The 23955-nt window shown below is 41.8% G+C and overlaps 1 protein-coding gene across 4 annotated transcripts in view; it reads right to left on the reverse strand.

The window, feature by feature from the left end:
- UBE2E3 (ubiquitin conjugating enzyme E2 E3) overlaps nt 1-23955 on the reverse strand; it is a 154654-nt gene that overhangs the window by 124579 nt on the left and 6120 nt on the right. For all 4 annotated transcript variants that reach the window (XM_067471138.1, XM_067471147.1, XM_067471143.1 and 1 more), the window contains exon 3: nt 21285-21335. In XM_067471138.1, coding sequence (XP_067327239.1) covers nt 21285-21335 — 51 coding nt within the window. The remainder of the gene's footprint in view (nt 1-21284; nt 21336-23955) is intronic.

Below are 23955 nucleotides of genomic sequence, written 5' to 3' on the forward strand. Positions count from 1 at the left end.
TTTATGGCACACTGCTGCTGGAACCGAGGAAGCAGTCGAACATTCCTCACCATTGGCACAAAGCTCTGGTGTCAACCCATGCTATTTCCTCCTGCCAAGTAAACATAACTATTTATACATTCCATTTTGGTTTATTACTGTTGCTGGAAAGCACCGACTTGTCCTTCCTTCCAACTTTCTACAGAGGAAAAGCATGACTAGTCCTAACTACTCAGGAGCCACTGTGATACTGTTTAGGAGTGTTGGATTAGGACTCTGGGAGATCAGGGTTCAAATCCCAAGATTCTCCTATTTTGGAGGATGGAGCTATGCATCCTACAAGAGCTGTCTTGCATCCCCCAAAGCAGACCAGTACAACCCACAGTATCCAATTTTATTTATCAACGTCCAACAAACAATGCTGGATTTACCATTGTACTTAGGTGGGCTTAAGCACTTGGCCCCGTTGGCCAGAGAGACTCATCATCCTGCCAATTTTTTTTGTTTTGCAATGGATTTTGCTTATGTGGTGAAATTCTGTGGCATTGTTTGTTAGACCGGGCTCTGGCGCAGCTAGTTAGTAGCCAGCTGCTTTAAATCACTAATGACTGGAGTGAGCTCCTGACCATTAATAATCTAGTTTGCTGTTGACCTATGCAGCCCAAAAAACAGTTGCATCTGGCAAGTAGAAAATGTAGGTACCGCTTTATGAGGGGAAGCTAATTTAACTAATTTATGACACCATAAAACCTTCCAGCAGTGTGCGTAAGAATGAGGAAGTACTCCATCAACGACTTGGTGTCACAAGTGGACGGTGAAGCGGCAGCTCCCCCTGTGGCCGGAATTGAGCATACTGTCATGAAGTCGGAAACATGGAATGTTAAATTGTCTTTGTGTCTGTCTATATATGTTGTATGTCTATGGCATTGAATGTTTGCCATGTATATATTCTCACCTGTGGGGCGAGAAGGGCGGAATATAAATACTGTTAATAATAATAATGATGAATAAATAAATAAATTTGAAGGTGTTCTGTTTCGAAGCGATTTCAGACATAATGATCAATTTATAGTCTATGGGAGTGTGGCACAAAGCAAGCAGTATAGTCAACCTGGGGTGTCCAAGTTAGCACAGGGCCTAATTTATTCTAAATCCAGCATTGCCAACAAAACAAACTCTCCAGGTCCTCCAGGGCAGCTATATGGTATCCTTGCCTCAGAAATCCTTTATTACAATAGAATTTGCTTCTATCCTCAATTTCACATAACCAAGCAAAGTCTGAGAACTTATTCCCCATTCATACAGGGACCATGCTTTATTTCTTACTCTATCTGAGTTGAGAGACTTGCAGTTTTTTCTCTCGCTGTGCCAAGGGCTGATTTCATATTTGTGCCTATCGGCTACAACTGTTCATTTCGTTCCTGAAAACTCTCCAGAAACCAGCAGCTGTTGACTCGTGGACTGGCGTCTGTCCAAGCACCAACACTTGGAGTGGTTCTTTCTGCCCTAAACTCGCTTGTTGACATCACAGGTCCTGGAAGACACTGCCAACTCCCAGTCCATTTCACTTCCCAATAACAAAGTGTGTATGGGGAGAAGGTACTGTACATCATCCTGCACTTTGCTTCAGGAGGTAAAACGCATTGGGAAAGTGCTTACATTGTATCTCTTGCTCTTGCTCTTTGCCTCTCTCCCTTTTCTCTTTCTCTCTCACACACATACATGCAAACATGCACATTCAACTCTTCTTTGAGTGAATGGCATATGGTAAGGTAAAGATTTCCCCTGATATTAAATCTAGTCATGTCCAACTCTGGGGGGTAGTGCTCATCTCCATTTCTAAGCCGAACAGCCGATGTTGTCCATAGACACCTCCAAGATCATATGGCCAGCATGACTGTATGGAACACCATTACCTTCCCGCCAAAGCGGTACCTATTGATCTACTCAGATTTGTATGTTTTCAAACTGCTAGGTTGGCAGAAGCTGAGGCTAACAGCGGGAGCTCACCCCACTGCCCGGATTTGAACCGCCAACATTTCGGTCAGCACGTTCAGCAGCTAAGCAGTTTAACCCGCTGGGCCACCAGGGGTCCACATGCCTTAAAAACAGGGCTCTCCAGACATCATTGGGCTGTAACTTCAAGCAGTCTTAGCCAATATAGCCAATGGTGAAGAATACTGGTTACTGCAATCCAGTTAAAAAAACAAACAAATCAAAGTGCCTCATAATCTCCACATCAGGCCTCAATGCATTAAAGCAGTGGTTCCCAAATGCTGGTCCTCCGGATGTTTGGAACCAAGTAGCTCAGGACCTCTGTACAATGAAGTCCAAAACACCCAGAGAACTCAAGTTTAGGGACCCCTACATTAAAAACACAATGCTATGGAATTGTGGGAATTGTGATTTTACAAGGTTTTATCTTTCTCTGACAAGACTAATGGGCCCCACCAAACTACAAATTCCCATATACCATAGCATTAAGCCATGGCCATTCAAGTGGTGTTGAACTGTGTGCAAACCTATCTACAGGAACACATATAAAAAGGTAAAGGTTTCCCTTTGACATTAAATCTAGCTGCATCTGACTCTGGGGGAATGGTGCTCATCTCCATTTCTAATCCGAAGAGCCAGCGTTGTCCATAGACACCTCCTAGGTTATGTGGCCGGAATGACTGCATGGAGTGCCTTTACCTTCCAGCCGGGGTGGTACCTACTGATCTACTCACATTTGCATGTTTTTGAACTGCTAGGTTGGCAGAAGCTGGGGCTGACAGTATGAGCTCACCCCATCCCACATATTTGAACTACCAGCTTTCCAGTCAGCAAGTTCAGCAGCTCATTGGTTTAACCCACTGCACTACCACAGCCCCAGAGGTACACATATATCTTGGTGGAAATAACAACTTCACATTCCTAATTACCAAGAACAAAAAACATATTCCAAGAAGGATTTTTCTTTTATTTCCCAAACACTATTGTCTGTGGGGAAAATACACTCCAGCATAGCAAGAAGCAACCTCCTGATCTTCAAGCCTTGTCAAGTCTGCTAAATTAATATCACCCTTAAGATTCTATTAGGCATCTAATTGCCTTAAAATTCTGCTGTGTTTAGTATTTTGCACCATAGCTGCTCGCATTAAGTACTAGCTACCCTGAAGGACTAAAAAGCAACAGAAAAGGAGGCATAATGACTAAAACCAAGTAATGGCTTATTGCAGACTGCTGTTGTACCAAATGGCACTCACTGATTCCACCCCCCTCCCTCCTTCCTTCAGATTACGGCTCCGAAATTAAATCATTCAGTCCCTCCTCAATACGCCAATAAATCACTTACTAATAATAGCTATGGGTAAATAAAGGTTATCGTTAGTTAAACATGTCTTTAAATGGCCGCAACTCATTGATTTACCTTCCAAAAAGATTAACGATGGAGAAAGTCGCTGCTGAAATAGTCATGCCACCAGGATCAACCAGCAAAAGGATATATCAAACTTTCATTCTGTTTGGTTCAGTTCCAGAAGCGAACCAAAGGATCGTCCTCGCTAGCATTCAACAACCCGTTTTGTCCCGTGAGATGTCGGTGATTCCCCAAGAAAATGAAACGCTCAACCTCTCCGTTCTCCTGCCACTCTTCCAAAACTGTTTTGCAAAGCTGGCATTTGTGCCATTCTGATGCCCGGCCCTGTCTCACTGAAAGGAGACAGATTTTTAATACTGGCGAACCCAGCTTCTTCCATTCAGCCGAAGCACTTCATCCTTTTGGGAGAATTGTCAATCCCCCGTAACACCAGCAATCTCTTAGCCACCCCAGACAAAATGCAAGGAAATAAACCCGGTCAAACAGGGTTTTCACAACTGCCAACCAAAGCCTTTTGCCTTGTCAAAAGCACAGTGGCACTTTTCAAAGACAGCTCCTGCATTTGGGGACAAGCGAGGACGGCAGGGGGGCATATGGGGGAAACGACTATGATAGCTGACAACACTGCCTGACAGGATGTCAAAGATAGAAAGTGGCGTTAATAAACCCTTTTATATATATATTACCTGTATTTCAGTCCCCTGTATTGTCAGTACTAAATTTGGTGAGAGTAATCTTGCTGAGACCGAGCATACTCCAGATCAATCATCCTAGCAATTCCTGGATTAAGAGATTTTAAGGTCAGGATTCCTTGAGCTCAGTCTGTGAAGCCTTCCAGCAGAAAGCAAAAGGCCTGGAGGCCCCCACGAGAGGAGAGATAAACCTCTCCTCCCCGTATCCTGTTTTTCTGGTAGTATTTGTGCACCTCACATTCCAGAGAAAGAGAGGACATTATAATTAATTAAGGGAAAACAAGATACATTGCTGAATACTAGATATCAAGGGAGCATTCACTTTGGCCCTCAGGAGTGATTAGTGTGTTACACTTATCTCCAAACATATCATTTGAACATTGAATACAAATATTTCTATCCCATTTTGAGTTGCCTTCAAGCTGAGAAAGGCAGGATCGGAATATTGTAAATTTATATAAATAAAAATGTAATGTCTGTTTGTGGGATTAATATAACTCAAAAACCACTAGGTAAATTGACGCCAAATTTGGACACATAACACCTATCAGGCCAACAAGTGACCATCACTTAGAAGAACACTGAAAAACACAATGGAAGCATCTTTAAAAAGCCAAAAAAAACAACAACATTGCAACGCATGCACAAAACCATATGTGTGTGTGTGTGTGTGCGCGCGCGCGCAAACAAATATATATACATATATATACACATATATAGACACACCAAATACATACACAGACTGGGCCACAGCAACGTGTGGCAAGGGATGGCTAGTAAATAAATAAATAGGCAAATTTTCAGGATCCCTTTTCATTTTTAAAATCTCACCCAGCCCAGGTTCAGGATTTTTAAGCCCTATGCATTTAAAGAAAAGGATTCTTATACCTCATGCACTGAAATTGATAGGATTTGAAAATGCCCATCTACCGCGCTAAAGTTTCTAGATCTCAATGTTGTGAATACAGGCTTGGAAGGGCAGCTATATAAATTTAAAAAATGTAAATGGCCATTTGTGAGAGACCCCAAATCTCCCAAAATATTTCACCGATTGCTTCGAAATTTGGACACAACGTAGTATTTGAACAGGCAAATGTTTTTATATATTCATTTATATATATATATATATAGATGTTACACCTGTGACAGGTAAAAACATGTTTGGCATCAAAAGCAGCGCCATCTGCTGGATGTCCAAGCAACACATCACAATGCAACCCCATCTGGTTGGAACTGCTGTCAGGGATCCACGACCCAGTTGTCCCCCCACCAAGCCTACCTGCTTGCTTCCCTCTGGAGCAGAACTGAGAGAAGAAGAGTGGGAAAATGGCGGTGGAGTAGGTAGGGAAATCCAGGCCAGGGACAGGGGTGGGGCATGGGCCTAGGAGAGGGATGGAAGGAGGCAGACAAGGAGGTAGGCCCAGCCCAAGCCCTGGGCTCCCGTAGTCTCATGTCCTTCCCAGCCATGACCAGCACCGCCTCACACCCATGCCTCCAGGAAGACCGGAGGATCAGAAGGAAGGATAGAATAATAGGAAGGATAGGAGGGAAGGAAAGGGTTTCCCCAAAACACTCTGATCATTATTAGATACACAAGTATCATTGTTATTACTATCACTATAATATACACCAGTATTGTTATAATATAATTTATATAGGCCAGTGTTATTATTATTTACACCATTATTACTATTTCATAGACAATGGAACAACAAAAAATATTGTACACCTACAAGCATTATGAAATTACATATATGAGAAACCAGCTCTTTCTCTTTTCTTTCTTTTCCATTTAACCAGACTGAGCCACATCAACGTGTGACCAGGCACAGCTAGTAGGGAATACAATGTGAAGCTGTTTTTAATATTTTTTTTCTAATTGGGCTTCATGCAACTTTCCTTACTTTGTGTAATGTATACAAATCCCACAGTCCAGCTTTACTTTTGGTGATTTATACAAATCCCAGGGTTGGCACAGATTCTGGATTCTGGTGCCACAGAACACTGGGGTGTTTTGTTTGGTTTTTTAAAGTGAAAGAAACAGAATAGGCACTGTGAGCCAATACACCACTCTATTTCAACAGTTCTATAGCAATGCCAGCACAACAATGGCACTGTTAAGCACTATCACAAATGAGCAAATTTCAACGTCGCGATCAAAAGTCATGACTAGACTGACACAGCTGTGGATCCATGCTGGAGGCAGACTGCGTTGGATAATACGGAACGTTGGATGAGTGGTTGAAAAAGTGAGAGTCTACTGTACTCCGGGAAACTCAAGAGAGAATGGGTGCTTTTAATTTGACCTCATTTTAAATCAATCTATGATTTTTGGCTTTTAAACACCACTGCCTTGTTCAACTAGGAGCCCCCAGTGGCGCAATGGGTTAAAACCTTGTGCCGGCAGGACGGAAGACTGACAGGCCCGAGTTCCGAATCTGGGGAGAGTGCGGATGAGCTTCCTCTGTCAGCTCCACCTCCCCATAAGAGAAGCCTCCCACAAACATCAAAACATCCGGGTGTCCCCTGGGTAACTTCCTTGCAGACAGCCAGTTCTCTCACACCAGAAGCAACTTGCAGTTTCTCAAGTCATACTGATACGGGGAAAAAATTGTTCAGCTAGAAGATTTTTTTCGTTTCTACCAGCAGAGAACAAAAATGGAAATACCTTTTTTAAAAAGAAGGAAATCCCACATGGCCCAAACAGGAGTCGTGGAACCTACTTGCATTTCTAAGCAAGAGGGTCTCCATACACTTCCTTTAGTTGAAAATCCAAATCTCTATTGCAAAGCTCTGAGAAGGTGTCTCAGAAATCAAAAAGTTAGTGTACTAATGTGGCAGTTATTGTTTTGCTAACTGGGGTTTTAAAAAGCCAGCAATGCAATCAATGGGAGCCTAGTTAGGCTTTGCTCAACATACAAAGCATCGCACCTCCCAGATCCTGGAGAATAAAGCTGTAAAAACAAAGGCCTACTTCTGCAGACATACAGAAATAGCTCATCTTCGGCAGCCAGAGTAGCAACTGCAGCAAAGCAGTAACCAATTTCCCCTTTCTAGTAGACACGTTGCGAGATCATCTTCTCGCTCTTGCTTTCAGCAATAAGCCCTGAGGTGTACAACGAATCTGGTTTGTTATTTGAATGTAGCACATCTTCCACACACATATGTTAGCAAGTCCAGGGGAATCTCCAGGTTTAGTCAATTGTCGGTACAAAAGAAGCCACATTAAACCAAGCACAAGCAGAATCCCCAGGATGAGAAACTCTTGACCCTTCAATTTTATGACAAGAAGGTTTACTTTCCCACTTGGATATGACTTCTAGACAAAAGAGTAGCACAGATTTCCCGTCGGCCTTTGGCTTAATAGGCTTAGTGTATCAATTGAATGTTATGGCCAGCTGTCTAAGAAAATCCGTAAGCCCTGCCCACGAAGCAAAAGGGTGATGAGCGTGTGTCTGTGTGCATGGGTTTTTTGGGGAGACAGAGGAAAATGCAGAATGGGAGAGGATAAGGGAAATATATGTTAAAGAAAAATGAAAAGTGGGAAAGGATACCACAATTTGTAGCAGCTGAAACTCACTGTGGTTTTTTGCTTCCATGGGTAACTATTTCCAACTCTCAGGAGCACACTGTAAAAATGGAAAGTTTGCTGCTTCCAAATTGTGACTGGCATCTTAACTGAGCCCATCTGAAATGAGACTTCAATCAATAAACTTCGATCAATAGAGCTGCCAGTATCAAGTAGCTCCAGCTCCGTGTCACCTAGAACGGTGTGGAAACAGCCTTTGGAAATGCTGGGTCCTATTTGTAGTCAAAGAAACTGGGAAAACGATGAAGCAAAGCAAATTTCACACCATTAGTTTTCTGTGGGTTGGAGAGTTCACTATTAACTTTGGCACTTGTGTTTATTTCATTTTCCCATACTACACTGTTTTGTTTTATGGGTTCTGCAAATAACAAGTGTGATAACAGCCCATCTACCAATTGGCATCTTCCACAATGCTCCAGACTTTAATGTGGATGAAATTATATGGAGTATTCTGCAAAGAACCTAAAAAGTGAGGAATCTATTTCACAGATTTTCCTTTTTAAAAAAAAGCCTAAGAAATTTCAGCTCCACTCCAGCCTACTATCAAATCAAAACAGATACTCAAGAGTGTTGCAACAAATATTTTAATTTTTAAATACCACTGCTAGGATTTTAGAGAAGAGTCGTTTCAGGGATTGTTTCCTAGGACAGGGAACAATCAAGCATTATGCAGAAAAAAGTCCCATTCTCACAACCTTGGAGCCTACCTGCAAAGCACTATGTAGGAAATGGGTTCAATTCTGTGCTTCATTGGCTGAATTTGGCTTTGCTTTGTTAGAAGCATGCATGAAAGTCAGCAAGAGTGCTCAACATTAAAAGAAAAATGCCAAACGAAACCAAGAAAGAGAAAGCACAAAGTCTTTTGATGTCATGTTCCACCCATTGAAACCAGATATTAAAAGACACTTTGTTTGATAGTCTCAAGACACTCATAAAGGGCGCTTCCAGACAGCACCAGAATCCGTGTTTTAAATGAGGGGTAAAAAAAATCCCAGAACCTGACTGCAGGTCCACACACAGATTTGTTAGTCCCGGGATTGGGTCCCCTGCTGTCCTCACAGGCTTCCTCTGTATTGGTATAAGTTAAGAGGGCAGCACATAATAGTGATTTTTAAAAAAAAATCAGCTAAATTTCTCTTTTCTCACAATTCTTTATTCAAGCTCTGTTTAATATTATAAAGTTTAAAAGAGTTTCAGGGGATTCTAACTGCCCTCCGTTTGTGCTTCCTTTAAATCAGCTTTGTGTCTGTTTCACAGCTCAATCAGCTGATCACTGTTGCAGGCTTTTAAAAGGCGGACTTATGCTAGAGTAGTCTTCACAGGTAGGAGGGAAGGAAAACACGAGCTTTTCGAGGTGCAGGGATATACAATTATGTGAACATAACGCATTTTCCATTTGGAATCAGAATATAAGCAGACCTTTTTAACAAGTGTTTTTCATTCATTGCAGCAAATCAGCATGGATTTACCGCTAGCTCGATTTAGCCACCAACACACACAATTTTAACCTGGTAACTTACGCATTTTAGGCGCTGTGTAGAAGGGCCAAAACAAATTTGTAATTGTATTATATCTCATCCTGAGAATCTGGGGAAGTAGAATGTTACAGCCAAAATCAGAGCCAGCAATTTACAGTGACTTGAGTGTTGGACTTGGGACACTGGGAATCCAGAGTTTGAATTCCCACTCAGCCATGGAAATACACAGTATGGCATGGGGCATGTCACTCTTTCTCGGCTAAGGGCAAACTCTACTTGGAGACAAATTGTGCCAAGAAAACCTTATGTCCTCTTCTGTGTGTCAGGCAACACAATACATTTTAGAATCACAAGGTCATACTGAGAATCCGGAATGTGAGGAAGTTGTGTTTTGGACGAGTCACAAAACGACCAGGCCACACAGGTCTCGTAGAGTTTAACTTCTCACCCAATGAAAGATCTATAATACAAGACGTAATCATGCTACCCTTTACAGATAAGATTTCAACCTCTTCAGAAAAAGGTATTTCATAATGGTAGGTTACTCATTAAACACAGAATCACACAGTTAGAAGACCATAAGGACCTTCCAGTCCAACTCCATTCTGTCATGCTGGAACACACTATCAAGCATTCCTGACAGATGGCTTGCTAGCCTCTATTTAAAAACTTCCAAAAGAGACTATCCTCTCCACTCAAAGACTAGATGAAGCAGGATAAAGGGCAGGCAGATTGGAGAAGTCTGCAGGACTGGAGCCCAGTTCAGGCATTCATGCGATGTATAACAATAATACATAACAGCATTTAGAAATCTCCAGTTACCACGGGTAAGGTTATGGAACAGCATAATCTCAAATTACATCAGGAGTACATGTCAATCTCCATTACATCTGAAAATCACATTATTCACATCACCAAATCACGAAGCCCTGACCCGAGTCATACATCTGACCCAGTTTTAATGCAGGGTTCACGATGCGTATCCAGGATCCACGGACATCAATGTGCATTCAGACTAACATTGACCAATCACATCTGATCCACATCCTTCTTTAGACCACATGCTGGGATTAGATGAGACTTGGATGCACAGGATATTGCTCTGTACAACCCATACTTCTCTCCCTCCCCACTAGCATACCATTGGCAATGGTTGCTGTTCAGATTCCCACATTAGCCTGACAAATTGACTCAGAAAGCATATGATATCTTAAATTCAAACAAAAGTGGGGAGAGAGGGATCTCGGCAGTGAAATGATCCCTGAACAAAACCAACAACAAGAAGACTTTATTATGGTCCATGACCAGCACGGAGATGAACAAAACCATTTTGTCTGAACATATCTGAAAAACCTTCACCCTGAAATAATCTGTTCTATTACGTTTTCATCAACATAGTGATCCACTCCTTGAGCACAGCCTATAAAAAATAATCCCTGCATATATAGAAAAGTTATTTTAAACCAGCTTTATAAACACCAGGGAAATCTCTTGACATGCATTCCACCTTCCATCAAAATTCCCAATCAGCTTGGTGCAGCACTCAAGAGAAGAGGAGGAGACAATGTTTTGACCTACAAGGCCCAAAAAGTATATCCCATGGTGATGGATTATGAGAGTGGTGATTCAATGCATGTGGAGCAAAAGGGTGTCTATCCTGGTTTCCATACTAGGACCACAAAGATTCCTATCCCCATCAGCCATGAAGCTCATGAGATGATCTTTGGCCAGCCATCATCTCTCTCTTTGTGATGTTTATTTACAGGGCTGTCAGAAAAATAAAATAAAGTGGGGAGGACCATGTATTTTCCCTGAGTTGCTTAGCTTTCAAAATCAGAGGAAATCTGGTGCCTTTAGAGTATTTAGGCTGATATTAGACGACTGATAATCCTGACTGACATCTCTCTTATGCTTGTAATTACTGCAGTCAATTGTTGTGCTTTCTGTTAATTATTCTATAAATTATACGGAATTTTTATTATAACCACACAGATGCACTTAAGGCTTTAAAAAACGAATGCAAAAATATGTATGGTGGGAAAGCTATTTCAATTCTATGAGCCACATCTTTACAAACTCCAGATCTGATTATTGCACACACTTACTTAGGGTTACTGTTCCAAGACATTTCAAGAAACTGCTGCTTGTCCAACATACAGCTGTGAAGTGGGCAATAAAATCATATTATGCTTGTTCTTTGCCAAGCTTTTCTGGCTCTTGGTTCCTAGCAAGTTTCTGGGCTCAATTAAAGTGCTGGTTGTAGCTTTTAAAGCCTTTCACTAGGTGGGACCAGTGAAAATACAGGCCCGCTTCTTTCAGCAAAGGTCTTTCTTCGGGAATCCTCACTACCTTTGAGGATGCTTGCCATAGATGCAGGCGAAACGTCAGGAGAAATGCCTCTAGAACATGGCCCTATAGCCCGAAAACCCCCCACAAAAACCTAATCTCTACCTTCTTTGGTATGGTGGTTTTTATGGATTTTAACTGATTTACATGAGATCTGAATGACATACTAGGTAATGGCATTTAATTCTAGTTTAATGTTTATATATTTGTAGATTTTAAAATGTAATATATGCTTTTACTGTAAGCCACTTTGAGTCTCCTTGTGGAGAGAAAAAGGTAAAGGTAAAGGTTTCCCCTGATACTAAGTCTAGTCGTGTCCAACTCTGGGAATTAGTGCTCATCTCCATTTCTAAGCCGAAGAGCCACCGTTGTCCACAGACACCTCCAAGGTCATGTGGCCAGCATGGCTGCCTGGAACACCGTTACTTTCCCACCTATTGATCTACCCACACTTGCATGTTTTCAAACTGTTAGGTTGGCAGAAGCTGGGGCTGACGGCAGGAGCTCACCCCATTCCCCAGATTCAAACCACCAAACCTTTTGTTCAACAAGTTCAGCAGCTCAGCAGTTTAACCTGCTGCGCCACCAGTGGGCCCACGTGGAGAGAAAAACTAGAGTATAAATAAACATAATAATAATAATAATAATAATAATAATAATAGAAGAAGATATCTACGAGAAACAAGGCCTTCTGAGTAGCAACATTTTCCCCAGGGATGCTTCTCTGGCAACTACTTTGATATACATATTTTTGCCCCAGTCTTTTTAATTCAGCCTATTTCACTTCCACCAACTGCATTGATGTCGGGTGATATTTCTTTTATTTTTGCTAGACGTTTTTATATAATTCTTTTAAAGCTGCGTTGCAATGTCTGATTTTGTTTTAATGAATTTCGTCAAAACCTGAGTATATACAAGCCAGTTGGGAATTCTTGAAGGGTGGATTAGAAAGCGCAGTAATAAATAAAGAATGATTCCCTTTCTACTATGAGGAGTCTTCCTTAGAGCTATTGCTTAAGCAACATAAGGATATAATGTGGCAATATTAGTTTTTTGGATGGCATCTTCCATCATCTCAGAATCCCCCAGTCTGTAAGGCCACCGGCCATACTGACTGGGGGGGGGGGGGGGGGGTTCTTGGAGTTCTTACATCCAAAATGAACATATTTAATGTACACCAATACATGTGTCACCAATGACCATATTAGCCAGGAGATTCTGGAGGCTGCCTTCCAAAAAAATCAATACTTTGCATAATGGCTGTGTTACACATTACCCCAGAGCTTTCCAAACATTTCATATTGGTGACACACTTTTTAGACATGCATTACTTTGCAACAGAGTAATTCAGTCTTACTAGCAAACCAGCGGTTAAACCAACCTCTTATAAGAGATACGTACACATATATAAATTGTAATACAAAATGTATGATGACACAACATATCTCAGGAGAAGCTTTCATTTGCATTTTTATGATTTGTATGATAATAACATATATATTTCCAAATTTTTCCAAGGGGAATATACTAGTGTACTAAACTAATCAGCTGCAAGCTTAACATTGCTTGTTTTATATGGACTCTAAGGTTTCTCATTACTTTTGTGCAACTCACCTATACATTGCAGCTGATACACTAATGTGTCACAAGACACAGTTTGGAAAGCTCTACATTACTCAGTATGTAGAGTAAGCAGTATGCACACCTCATGTGCACCAGCTGCTTAACTTGGGCCCAGTCTGGAGCATTACACAGTCCAGCTCGAAACTGCAACTGCCCACCAGTCATTGAGCTCCATGCAAGTGCCTGAACTCATAATGGGGCGCCTGCATGACCAGCAAAGTGGAGGAGAGCAACCCTCTTTTGCTGGGTGATCCATTCTGGCCTCAGCAGATAGCTAGATGCTGGCAGGGAGTTGGCAAGGAGTGGCAGCCGCAATGCAATGGTGATCCCTGTAGTGATGGTGGAAGTGTCTGGATAGAGAATGGATTGAACCAAAATGGCCCTGATCCACAGTTTCCTGAAAGCGGACCTCACTACCTCTGAGGATGCTTGCCATAGATGCAGGCGAAACGTCAGGAGAAAAATTGCCTCCAGAACATGGCCATATAGCCCGGAAAAACCTACAACAACCCACCAGATTATCCCCAAACTTTGCTCAGTGTGACACAAAGTTGGCTGAAAGACTAAAAACTCCAAATTGGAGGAAGGCACATACACCATTTATATTTCTCAGTATGTTTCATTCGACTATTACTTTTTAAACATTTTAAAAGCTTTTAATCATACATTATAGATCAATATTTAAAATATATAACCTACCAATATCTTTGTCTCACCTACAGTAGCAAGACATTATATTCTGAGTGCATAACCCTAACAAGGAACCCCGGTGGCGCAGCAGGTTAAACCCTTATGCAGGAAGGACTGAAGGCCGACAGGTTGGAGGTTCAAATCCAGGGAGAACACAGATGAGCTCCCTCTGTCAGCTCCAGCTCCCCATGTGCAGGCATGAGAGCAGCCTCCCACAAGGATGGTAAAACATCAAAACATCTGGGTGTCCCCTGGGCAACGTCCTTGCAGACGGCCAATTCTCTCACACCAGAAGTGACTTGCAGTTTCTCAAGTCACTCCTGACATAAAAATACTTAAAACAGAATATTATATTATATTCAACAGAAAAAGAGAAAGGATATAATGGATATGGATCCTTATTTCATCAAATGCAGAAGAAGGCAGGTAGACCCATCCATTTATATCAGTGGTTCCCAACCTGTGGTTCGTGGACCTTCAGTGGTTCGCAAGAACTAAAATATGGTCTGTGGCCTCACCATTACTATACCGTTGCAACGAGAGCGACTGGTCTTGCGAAACCCTCTTATAGTGCCAAGGCAACGGGAATGTCAGGAGGGGAGAGGCTGACTACCCACTAAAGATTACTACTACAACATCAGCTCCAGATTATTAAATATGGTTTTCTGTGGGCAATCAGATGACATAAATCCTACTGGATGACATAAGTTCTGTATCAGAAACTAGAGCTGATGTGGTCTATCCAATGCACTTTTCTGAATCACCACCCCAAACCGAATGGAAAGTTGACCAAAAACTGGTACTAATGTTGGAGAGTCAAAAAAAAAAAAGGTTGATTTATATCAAGGATAGAGAACCATCTGGTCCTACAGATATTTTGGACTTCAGCTGCAGAAGATCCATATAGTATAATGAATAGTGAGAAGTGATTAAAGTTTGTTTAAAATATAAGGTAAAGGTAACGTTTTCCCCCTGATATTAAGTCCAGTCGTGTCCGACTCTGGGCCGTGGTGCCCATCTCCATTTCTAAGCTGAAGAGCCGGTGTTGTCCGTAGGCACCTCCAAGGTCATGTGGCCGGCATTACTGCATGGAGAGCCGTTACCTTCCCGCCAGATTGGTTCCTATTGAGCTACTCACATTTGCATGTTTCTGAACTGCTAGGTTGGCAGAAGCTGGGGCTGACAGCAGAAGCTCACACCACTCCCTGGATTCGAACCTGTGACCTTTCAGTCAACAAGTTCAGCAGCTCAGTGCTTTTAACTCACTGCACCACCGGGCTCCCGTTCAAAATATATGGAGGGTTAAGGGTTCACTGATGATATTTGTATGGGGATTAGGACTTTTAAGATCACCAGCTCAACTGAGAGTGTTTTAGAGAGGAAAGGCTTTGCAAAACCACAACTAAAATAGCAGAGAGCCATTCCAGAATTCTTATGAATTTGTAGTATTAACTTGCTTTTATTATAACAAAATAAAGGTACAGCGCAAAATGCGAAATGTAAACAGGACGGCTCTCTCAAAATGTGCACAGAAAATTGGGTGAAATGTAAAGAATCACAGATTGGGATGGTTCTGCATGTATGTGGACAAAACAGGAATGCAAACAGGGAAATGTAAATCAAACAGCAATGTTATCTAATGAGGTTAGGGTGCATATGTAAATACAGCACCATCTCCAACAAACAAATGACAAATAAATAAATGCAATTTAAATTGTCAGCAAACTGCTGAATATTCACATTCATCAGATAAAGGGTGCTAAAACATAATTGTATTAAGGAGCAAGCCATGATGTCTGTGATGCTCGCAGTCAATGAGAAAAGCTAACGTTGGCTGCATGGTAAATTATTCCCAATTACATTTACCAGAGTGGCTCCCTAATTATACATATAAACAAAATAAGGCACAGCAATCCTAAAGTAATTCAATCATTTCCTTTGCACATTAGTATCATTCTGGCATTAGAAGAAACCAAGTTTCCTTTCACCATTTGCAATTGTTTTTCACTGGGACAATGAAAAAAAAACACTTGACAGCTCCTTAACTGTGTTTGTTGTGTATCTCTGATTATGTGTTTCTTCAAATTCCCTGTCAATTTATGGAGACTGTATGAATTTCAGAGGGTTTTCTTAAGCAAGAATCCTCAGACGTGGTTTTATAAGTTTTTTTTATGAAATATAGCCCACAACATCTGATTGTTTTGCAATCTCCCATCCAGGTATTAACCAAAGTTGACCCTGCTTAATCTCGAAGATCAGACAGGATCTGATATCTTTACAATATTTGGGCCACGATTCACTTTGAAATGTTGACATTCTCAAAGAACATTCTCAGTCCCAGCCCCCCACAGGTATGTTTGGACTACAGAACCCATAATCCCCACCAGAAACAGTAGGGGTGATGGGAGTGGTTGTCCCACATGTCTGGATATTATGGAGGTTGGAGGAAATCTTGGTTTATATTTTGATTATCCTGTCAAAGCAGCATAGCTTTTCCTTTTCTGGGACTTGAAGTCCTCCCGTTTTTCACGTATTTGAAATTATAACTTTGGCATATATTTGTTATTCTCTATTTTTGAGAATCTTTACTAACCCACTAGCATTGGCATATCAATTGTTACTGTCAGGAGAAGACCGGGATCTAGTCAAAACCATACAGGGCCCTTCCACACAGCCATATAACCCAGATATCAAGGCAGAAATTCCAACAATATCTGCTTCGAACTGAGTTATCCAAGTCCACACTGCCATATATCCCAGTTCAAAGCAGAAAATATGGGATTTCATTCAGCTGTGTGGAAGGGGCCACCGTTTCTGCATTCAGAGTATCTGCCTGTTGGGTAACAGTGCCAATATAACTTACTTCCGCCCTTAAAGGGTGGTGGGTATACAACCACTTCCTTTTGCTGCTTTGAATCCAGTATTTTAAGACAAGACAAAAAGAAAAACAAACGAACCATTTTAACACCAAATGCAAATGCTAGTCAAATCTAGTTTTGCATCTGAGCACATATAAATAAAATACCACACGCAATATGCAACACAACAGCGTGGCCAGCATGTCTCAGCTTCCCATCCCACCTTGGACACTCCTTTTAAACCACAAGCTTTGGCTTCTAACTGCACTACAACATTGATAATAATGCCCTTCCTTTATTGTCATAAGGATTCTGAGGCTGACACAAAGATTAATGTCATAACGTCTAAGAAGCACTTTGGACTCTCAGAATGCACTTTTAAAAAAATGAGACTTAGAATCGTTCTTGGAGTTGTTATATACTTCCTGTGTCAACAAAGGTACAAGACACAACCTGATTTCTAATAGCCATCTGAGCAAATGACGGGGCTCTGAATGTTGTAAAAGCTATGTACACATAAATATCCTGCATTAAGAGATATCTGTACACATACATATATTACATACACAAATGCATGCATACACAAACACACACACACTCAGAAAGCACTTTCTGAAGACAAAATACAGTTTTACAAATGGGAACCGGGGGGGGGGGGGGACGGGACAGGAAAATTCAGATATCAAAGTATTTCATGTTCTTTCCAAGCCACAAAGCACTCTGTATTTTAACTGTGCACCCTTTTATCCCCATAGATATCTGAGCCACTGTCAGAGTCCCAAATAATTCCCCAAATGCAGCTATATTTCCAGGACCCCATTGGTAAATCACTCACAATATAGCCCTTAGTGGTGCAGCGGGTTAAACGATTGAGCTGATGAAGTTGCTGACTAGGATGGTTTTAAATGGTTTATTTTAATATTTTGATAAATGTTTTTAATGTGTATGTATTGTATCTGAATCTGTGTCCCGGCATTGAATGTTTGCCATGTATATGCTGTGCTCTGCCCTGAGTCCCGTTCGGGGTGAGAAGGGCGGAATATAAATGTTTTAAATAAATAAATTAAATAAATAAAAGGTCGGCGGTTCAAATTCGGGGAGTGGAGTGAGCTCCCACTGTTAGCCCCAGCTTCTTCCAACCTAGCAGTCCAAAAACATGCAAATGTGAGTAGATCAATAGGCACCGCTCTGGCAGGAAGGTAACAACACTTCATGCAGTCATGCTGGCCACATGACCAAGGAGGTGTCTATGGACAACGTCAGCTCTTTGGCTTAGAAATGGAGATGAGCACCACCTCCAAGAGTTGGACATGACTAGACTTAATGTCAAGGAAAAACCTTTACCTTTTACAGATCTGTTCTATATACAGTAACAGATTTCTTTCATGCAAAGACCCTTGGTGGGAAAAGAAATCCTGTTGTGATGGAGAACTGTACACAAGCTGTCCTTACCACACATTTCTAGGCCATAATAGGAGAGGGACTCAGATGTGTAGAAAAGCCCAACATACAAGAATCCCTCAGACAAGGACCAAACGTGTTGGGTAATTCTGGGAGTTGTAGTCCAACAAATTTTACCAGCCTTCACTTTGGCTTAGCAATCCACAAAACCCCAGCACAAAGGGAAAGGTGGATTCCCCATCTTTTAAGACCTCTGTGAATGCAAGACAACAGGGAAAAGAGACAGGCACAAGATACATGCCGCTGGGGATGCCTCGATATCAAGGGTGGCTGGTTTTGTTTTATTAAAAGAGTAATAAAAGTAAAGGTTTCCCCTTGACATTACGTCTAGTCATGTCTGACTCTTTGGGGGGGGGGTGCACATCTCCATTTCTAAGCCAAAGAGCCGGCACTGTCCGTAGACGCCTCCAAGGTCATGTGGTCAGCATGACTGCATGGAGTACTGTTACTTTCCCGCAGAAGCGGCACCAATTGATCTACTCACGTTTGCATGTTTTCAAATTGCTAGGTTGGTAGAAGATGGGGCTAACAGTGGGAGCTCACTCTGCTCCCCAGATTCGAACCACAGACCTTTTGATCAGCAGGTTCAGCAGCTCAGCGGTTTGACCCGCTGCACCACCAGGGGCTCCTTAAAAGAGGAAATCTACCACTAATTCCTCCATGAGCACTATCTTTTGTTTCTTTTACTGCCTTTCCTTTGTTAAGGAAATAAAATTTCATGTCATTTTGATACATCCTTCGAAGTTTCCCAATCCACACTAAAGAAGGATGGGCATTGGGCAAGACTACATAAAATTAACAAGCATTTTAAATTGATTTTCTAAGCAACTCAATCAAGGCAATACTATAGGGAGAAAAATCTGTTTTCCCTGGAACACAGTATCACTCATAACCAGCACTTAATTTATGGAGCATTTTCCTCTCGGTGGTCAAACCCTTCACGTAAATTATTTCATGTATTTATCACATTTTGAAAATACACCCAACAGCCAAAGGCAGCCATTTCAGTTAAATCAACACCTTATCCTAGCCTTTCTAACACACACATACACAAAACCTCTTCTGCTACCTAACCACATCATATTTAAGTGTGCTGGCTAGGGGTGATTTAAGTTGCAGTCAAAAGCCATGATGACAGTGACACATTCCCCATCCCTTCCTTTCAGACGGCTGGACAGTGAATCCAGAAAAATAACACAACAGCAAAATGAAATCATCCATTGACCCAAATATATTGCAAAATAAGCACAGAACAAGCCTCATAAGCAGTCACAACACTTCATATTGTTGGATCAGGGTTTCAATTCTCACTCTGCCATGGAAACCCAATGAGTGACCTTGGATCAGTCCCACTTTTTCAGCCTCAGAGGAAAACAATGGGAAACCTCCTTTCAAAAGACACCTTGCCAAGAAAAGCCCTCGATAGGGTATCTAAATTCAGAGTCAACTTCACACAACATCAGCAGCAACAGCAACAACAAAAACGCTTCTCATAAGGAGATCAACCTGCAACACGGTAGAAGGTTATTTTATCATTCTCAGTCCCTTGATTGATTTTTCCTCCGGAGTGATGAAAAGTGATAAAAGTCACACTGGGTACAAAACTACATGAAAAATGCAGGGGTGGGGGGAAACAGCAAAGCCAGCCACAAACCAACTCTGAGACATTCTTATTCCCGGCAATCCTGTTAAATAACAAAATTGGCTGAAATGACACAATATTCCCATGCATGAAGAATGCTTCCAATACAACGGCCCTAAAAGCCATGAAGTCCCACAGCAGAAAAACACACTCACCAAACAAAACATATCGCAAATCGATTAAAAGCCAGAATGATTAGAAGCATCACAGGCAGCCCAGAATAAATTTATTTCCCAACCTCAGCACGAAATAATGATTTTCCCCAGGCAGCAATCAGCTAGGCTTTGAAGCTGCAAGGCTATTCAATGCTAATCAAGGTGACCAACTGCAACATTCATACTGGCCTCAAGCAAAGAGTTCTTTCTCCCACCCTGGACATTCCACAGATATATTAACCTCACTTGTCTAGTCTCCAACATACCGGATTTTGTTCCCCAGGCAGGAAGCAGCCAGGCTTGGAAGCTGCAAGGCCATTCAAAGCTAATCAAGATGGCCAGCTGCAACATTCACACTGGCCTCAATTAGACAAGAGTTATTTCTCTCACCCTGGACATTATTCCACAGATATATAAACCTCACTTGCTTAGTTTATTTATTTATTTAAAACATTTATATTCCGCCCTTCTCACCCCGAAGGGGACTCAGGGCGGAGCACAGCATATACACGGCAAACATTCAATGGTGGGATATAAACAAATTCACATACAATATATAAACATTAAAAAAGCATTTTCCAACAGACTTCACAACCCCTGAGGATGCCAACCATAGATGTGGGCGAAATGTCAGAAGAGAATGCTTCTGGAACATGGCCATACAGTCCAGAAAACTCACAGGAACCCAGTGATTCTGGCCATGAAAGCCTTCAACAACGCAATTAATGTCTCCGTTGGAAATTGGGCTCATCCGGAGTACAAACCATGACCAAAAAAAATTGCTCCAATTCCAGAGGCAAACCTGGGACAATATTTGCAAGGCTTCTGTGTTAAACCATGCAGAAATGTGCAAGAAATGGGAGACGAAGATACCATCTCTCCCTGAGCCACCCAACTGTTTGGAAATTGTTTCAACACATTTACTCAGAAGACAAACTCTAAATAGACAACTTTCAAAAGCCAAAAATGCAACAGCATCACAGGAATGAAAAGAAAGCAAGAGGAAACATGTTTTCATCCCCGACTCAGGTACTGCACCGTTTCACAGGCTTCGGCAGTCATAATAAGTCACATCCATGATAACTATTTGGCTTACACAAACACACCGCCGGGAGAAAACACTTGTCAACAGGGGTGACTATTTCCAGCCAAAGTGACACCAGTCTGTGTAGCTGACAATCAACGCTTCGTAGTACATTCAATCCAGCATCTCGCTACACTTGTTCCCTTCACCTTGCGGAATATCCCTGCATTATCTGCAATCCACTTAGTTACAAACATCACACTGCAAGCACGTCTGTGATGCTGAACCATATCAACTTTTCTCTTCTGCCCCCTCCTTCCCTTCCCGCCCCCCATTATCCACGGCTGCCACACTGCACAAGTTTGGCACTTCTGTGTCTCCCGTACCTGCAGTTCGGCGGTGGATCCAAGGTGATTTCGGCTAGCTCCTTCTGAATCCTGTTGGCAAAATGAGAACAGACACAAAGCATTTGAGATAGGCTCCGGAATAAATCAGGGAATTACACTGCCCTCTACCACCATGCAGTTAAATGCAAGATTGGTTTTGCCTTCAGTAATGCTAACATGGCTGCTTCCTCTTTGTTCTCAGAGGCATAACCCAAATCCCATAACAGAGAAAGTTTGCAGCCTTTTTTTCATAGCGGTTCCGGTAAATAGGCAGCGCATTTACACCTCGGCCTGGCAGGAATCCCCGCAGAGTCCTCGGGAAAGCCAGCCTGAGGGATTTCCAGCCATGCTTTCCGAGAGAATTTTTCTTTTTAATCTTATATGCAAATGAGAACAGGGAGGGAGGGAGGAAAGAGGAGCTGATTTCAGAAGGACTTTCTACTAGCATTACAGGAGTTGTGGCCAAGGCAGCTGCTTGGTAAACAAGGGCACGTTTCTGGCAAGGGATTACCTGGTGCCGATAGCAATTTTTTTTGCATTTCGGTCTATTTTCTAAACATGCAGGCAGGTGACAGGACCTCAACCTAGTCATCACTTTGGATTTATTTCAAAGTTATGGCAGCTAGTTTTAACTACTGATAGTTTTGCGTTTTAAATTGCGTTTATTTGTTTTTTAAGTGTTGATAGTGGTTGTTTTATAATTTTTATATGATATTGTTTTGTACTCTTGTATCTGGGTTTGTGGGAGTCCCCGGTGGCGCAGTGGGTTAAACCCTTGTGCTGGCAGGACTGAAGACCAACAGGTCACAGGTTCGAATCCAGTAAGAGCACGGATGAGCTCCCTATGTCAGTTCCAGCTCCCTATGTCAGCTCCATCCCACAAGGATGGTAAAACATCAAAAACATCCAGGTGTCCCCTGGACAACGTCCTTGCAGACGGCCAATTCTCTCACGTCAGAAGTGACTTGCAGTTTCTCAAGTCGCTCCTGACACGACCAAAAAAAAATCTGGGGTGGTGTGAATTTTTCGGACTGTATGGCCATGTCCCAGAAGCATTCTCTCCTGACATTTCGCCTGCATCTATGGCAGGCATCCTCAGAAGTCTGTTGGAAACTATGCAAGTGAGGTTTATATATCTCTGAAATGTCCAGAGTGGGGGGAAAGAACTCTTGCCTGAATGCTGCAACTGGTCATCTTGATTAGCATTGAATGGCCTTGCAGCTTCAAAGCCTGGCTGATTGCTGCCTGGGGATCCTTTGTTGGGAGGTGTTAGATGGCTCTGATTGATTCTTGTCTGGAATTCCCGTTTTTAATTTTTTTTTTTTTATATCATACATAGAAACATACAATCTTCAAAATTCAGCAGTCAAAATACCAGTATTTTCCCCCAATCCCACCACCACATCCCCATCCCCCACTTACCCAGGAAAAGTTTACTACTCTTTTTTAAACTTTCTGTATATATTTCAGATTTCAATATTAATGTCAAAAATACGTAGTATGATTTAACATAAGACTTGTGCTACATTAGAAAAGTAAAGACAAATATCACATTTTGCCATAGATGTGGGCAAAATGTCAGAAGAGAATGCTTCTGGAACATGGCAATACAGCCAAAAAATTCACAACAACCCATGATTCCAGCCATGAAAGCCTTCAACAATATACTCATGTATAGTTTATGTTGTATACTGCACTGCAGTGTCCTGTAAGCCACCCCTAGTCCATTCTGGGAGATGTTGGTGGGATATAAATAAAGTTTATGTGCCGGCAAGACTGCTGACCAAGAGGTGAACGGTTCAAATCCGGGGAGAGCAGGTAGAGCTCCCTCTGTCAGCTCCAGCTCCCCATGCAGGGACATAAGAGAAGCCTCCCACAAGGATGGTAAAAAATCAAAACATCTGGATGTCCCCTGATCAACATTCTTGCAGACGGCCGATTCTCTCACACCAGAAGCGACTTGCAGCTATCTCAAGTTGCTCCTGACACACACACAAATATTATTATTTATTTCACTTTTTCCCTTCTGCTCTTTCCTTTCCTATTAAATGTTGGGAAGTTTAAAAGAAATTGCAGACTTCGTATAATAAAATAAATACTGGTGTTGGTTCCAGCCCAGATGGTGTCTCTGGACAATAGTTATAGAGCTGTTAGGCTCCAAAGAGAAAACGTTTCAACAGTTTTATCACAGTTTAATAGAGGTTATTAGGCGAAGGAAGCTCTTGCCATTTTCCTCCAAGAACAAAATATTCTTTGGGGCTGCTCATTTTACACACTCCAGGCAATTTATGTTTTGCCCACAGAAGATCTATGACAATGACTAACGGCCTAGATGTAATTCAGATCCTCTGGATTTTCACCCAACAAGAATTTACACAAGACATCACACACGAGGCTACGATTTTACAAGATGAAACAAGATATTAGGAGGGAAACTCGCTGGACCTATGTATTGGCAACAAGCACAGTGGAGAGATACTTTGAAAGCAGCTAATAAAAAAGTGGGCGATTGACGTCCTTAAAGGCTGCATCAACACACACGTTTCACTCCCTATCAATTCTTCCTAAATTAAAAACAAAACTACTATGAACACTTTCGTTTCCTGTTTCTCTTCAGTTTACTATTTTCAGTTTAGAAGTAGCAAAAGATAACAGGCATGTAAAGATTATA

This window comes from Anolis sagrei, chromosome 1, assembly GCF_037176765.1.
Source record: "Anolis sagrei isolate rAnoSag1 chromosome 1, rAnoSag1.mat, whole genome shotgun sequence".
Lineage (NCBI taxonomy): Eukaryota > Metazoa > Chordata > Lepidosauria > Squamata > Dactyloidae > Anolis > Anolis sagrei.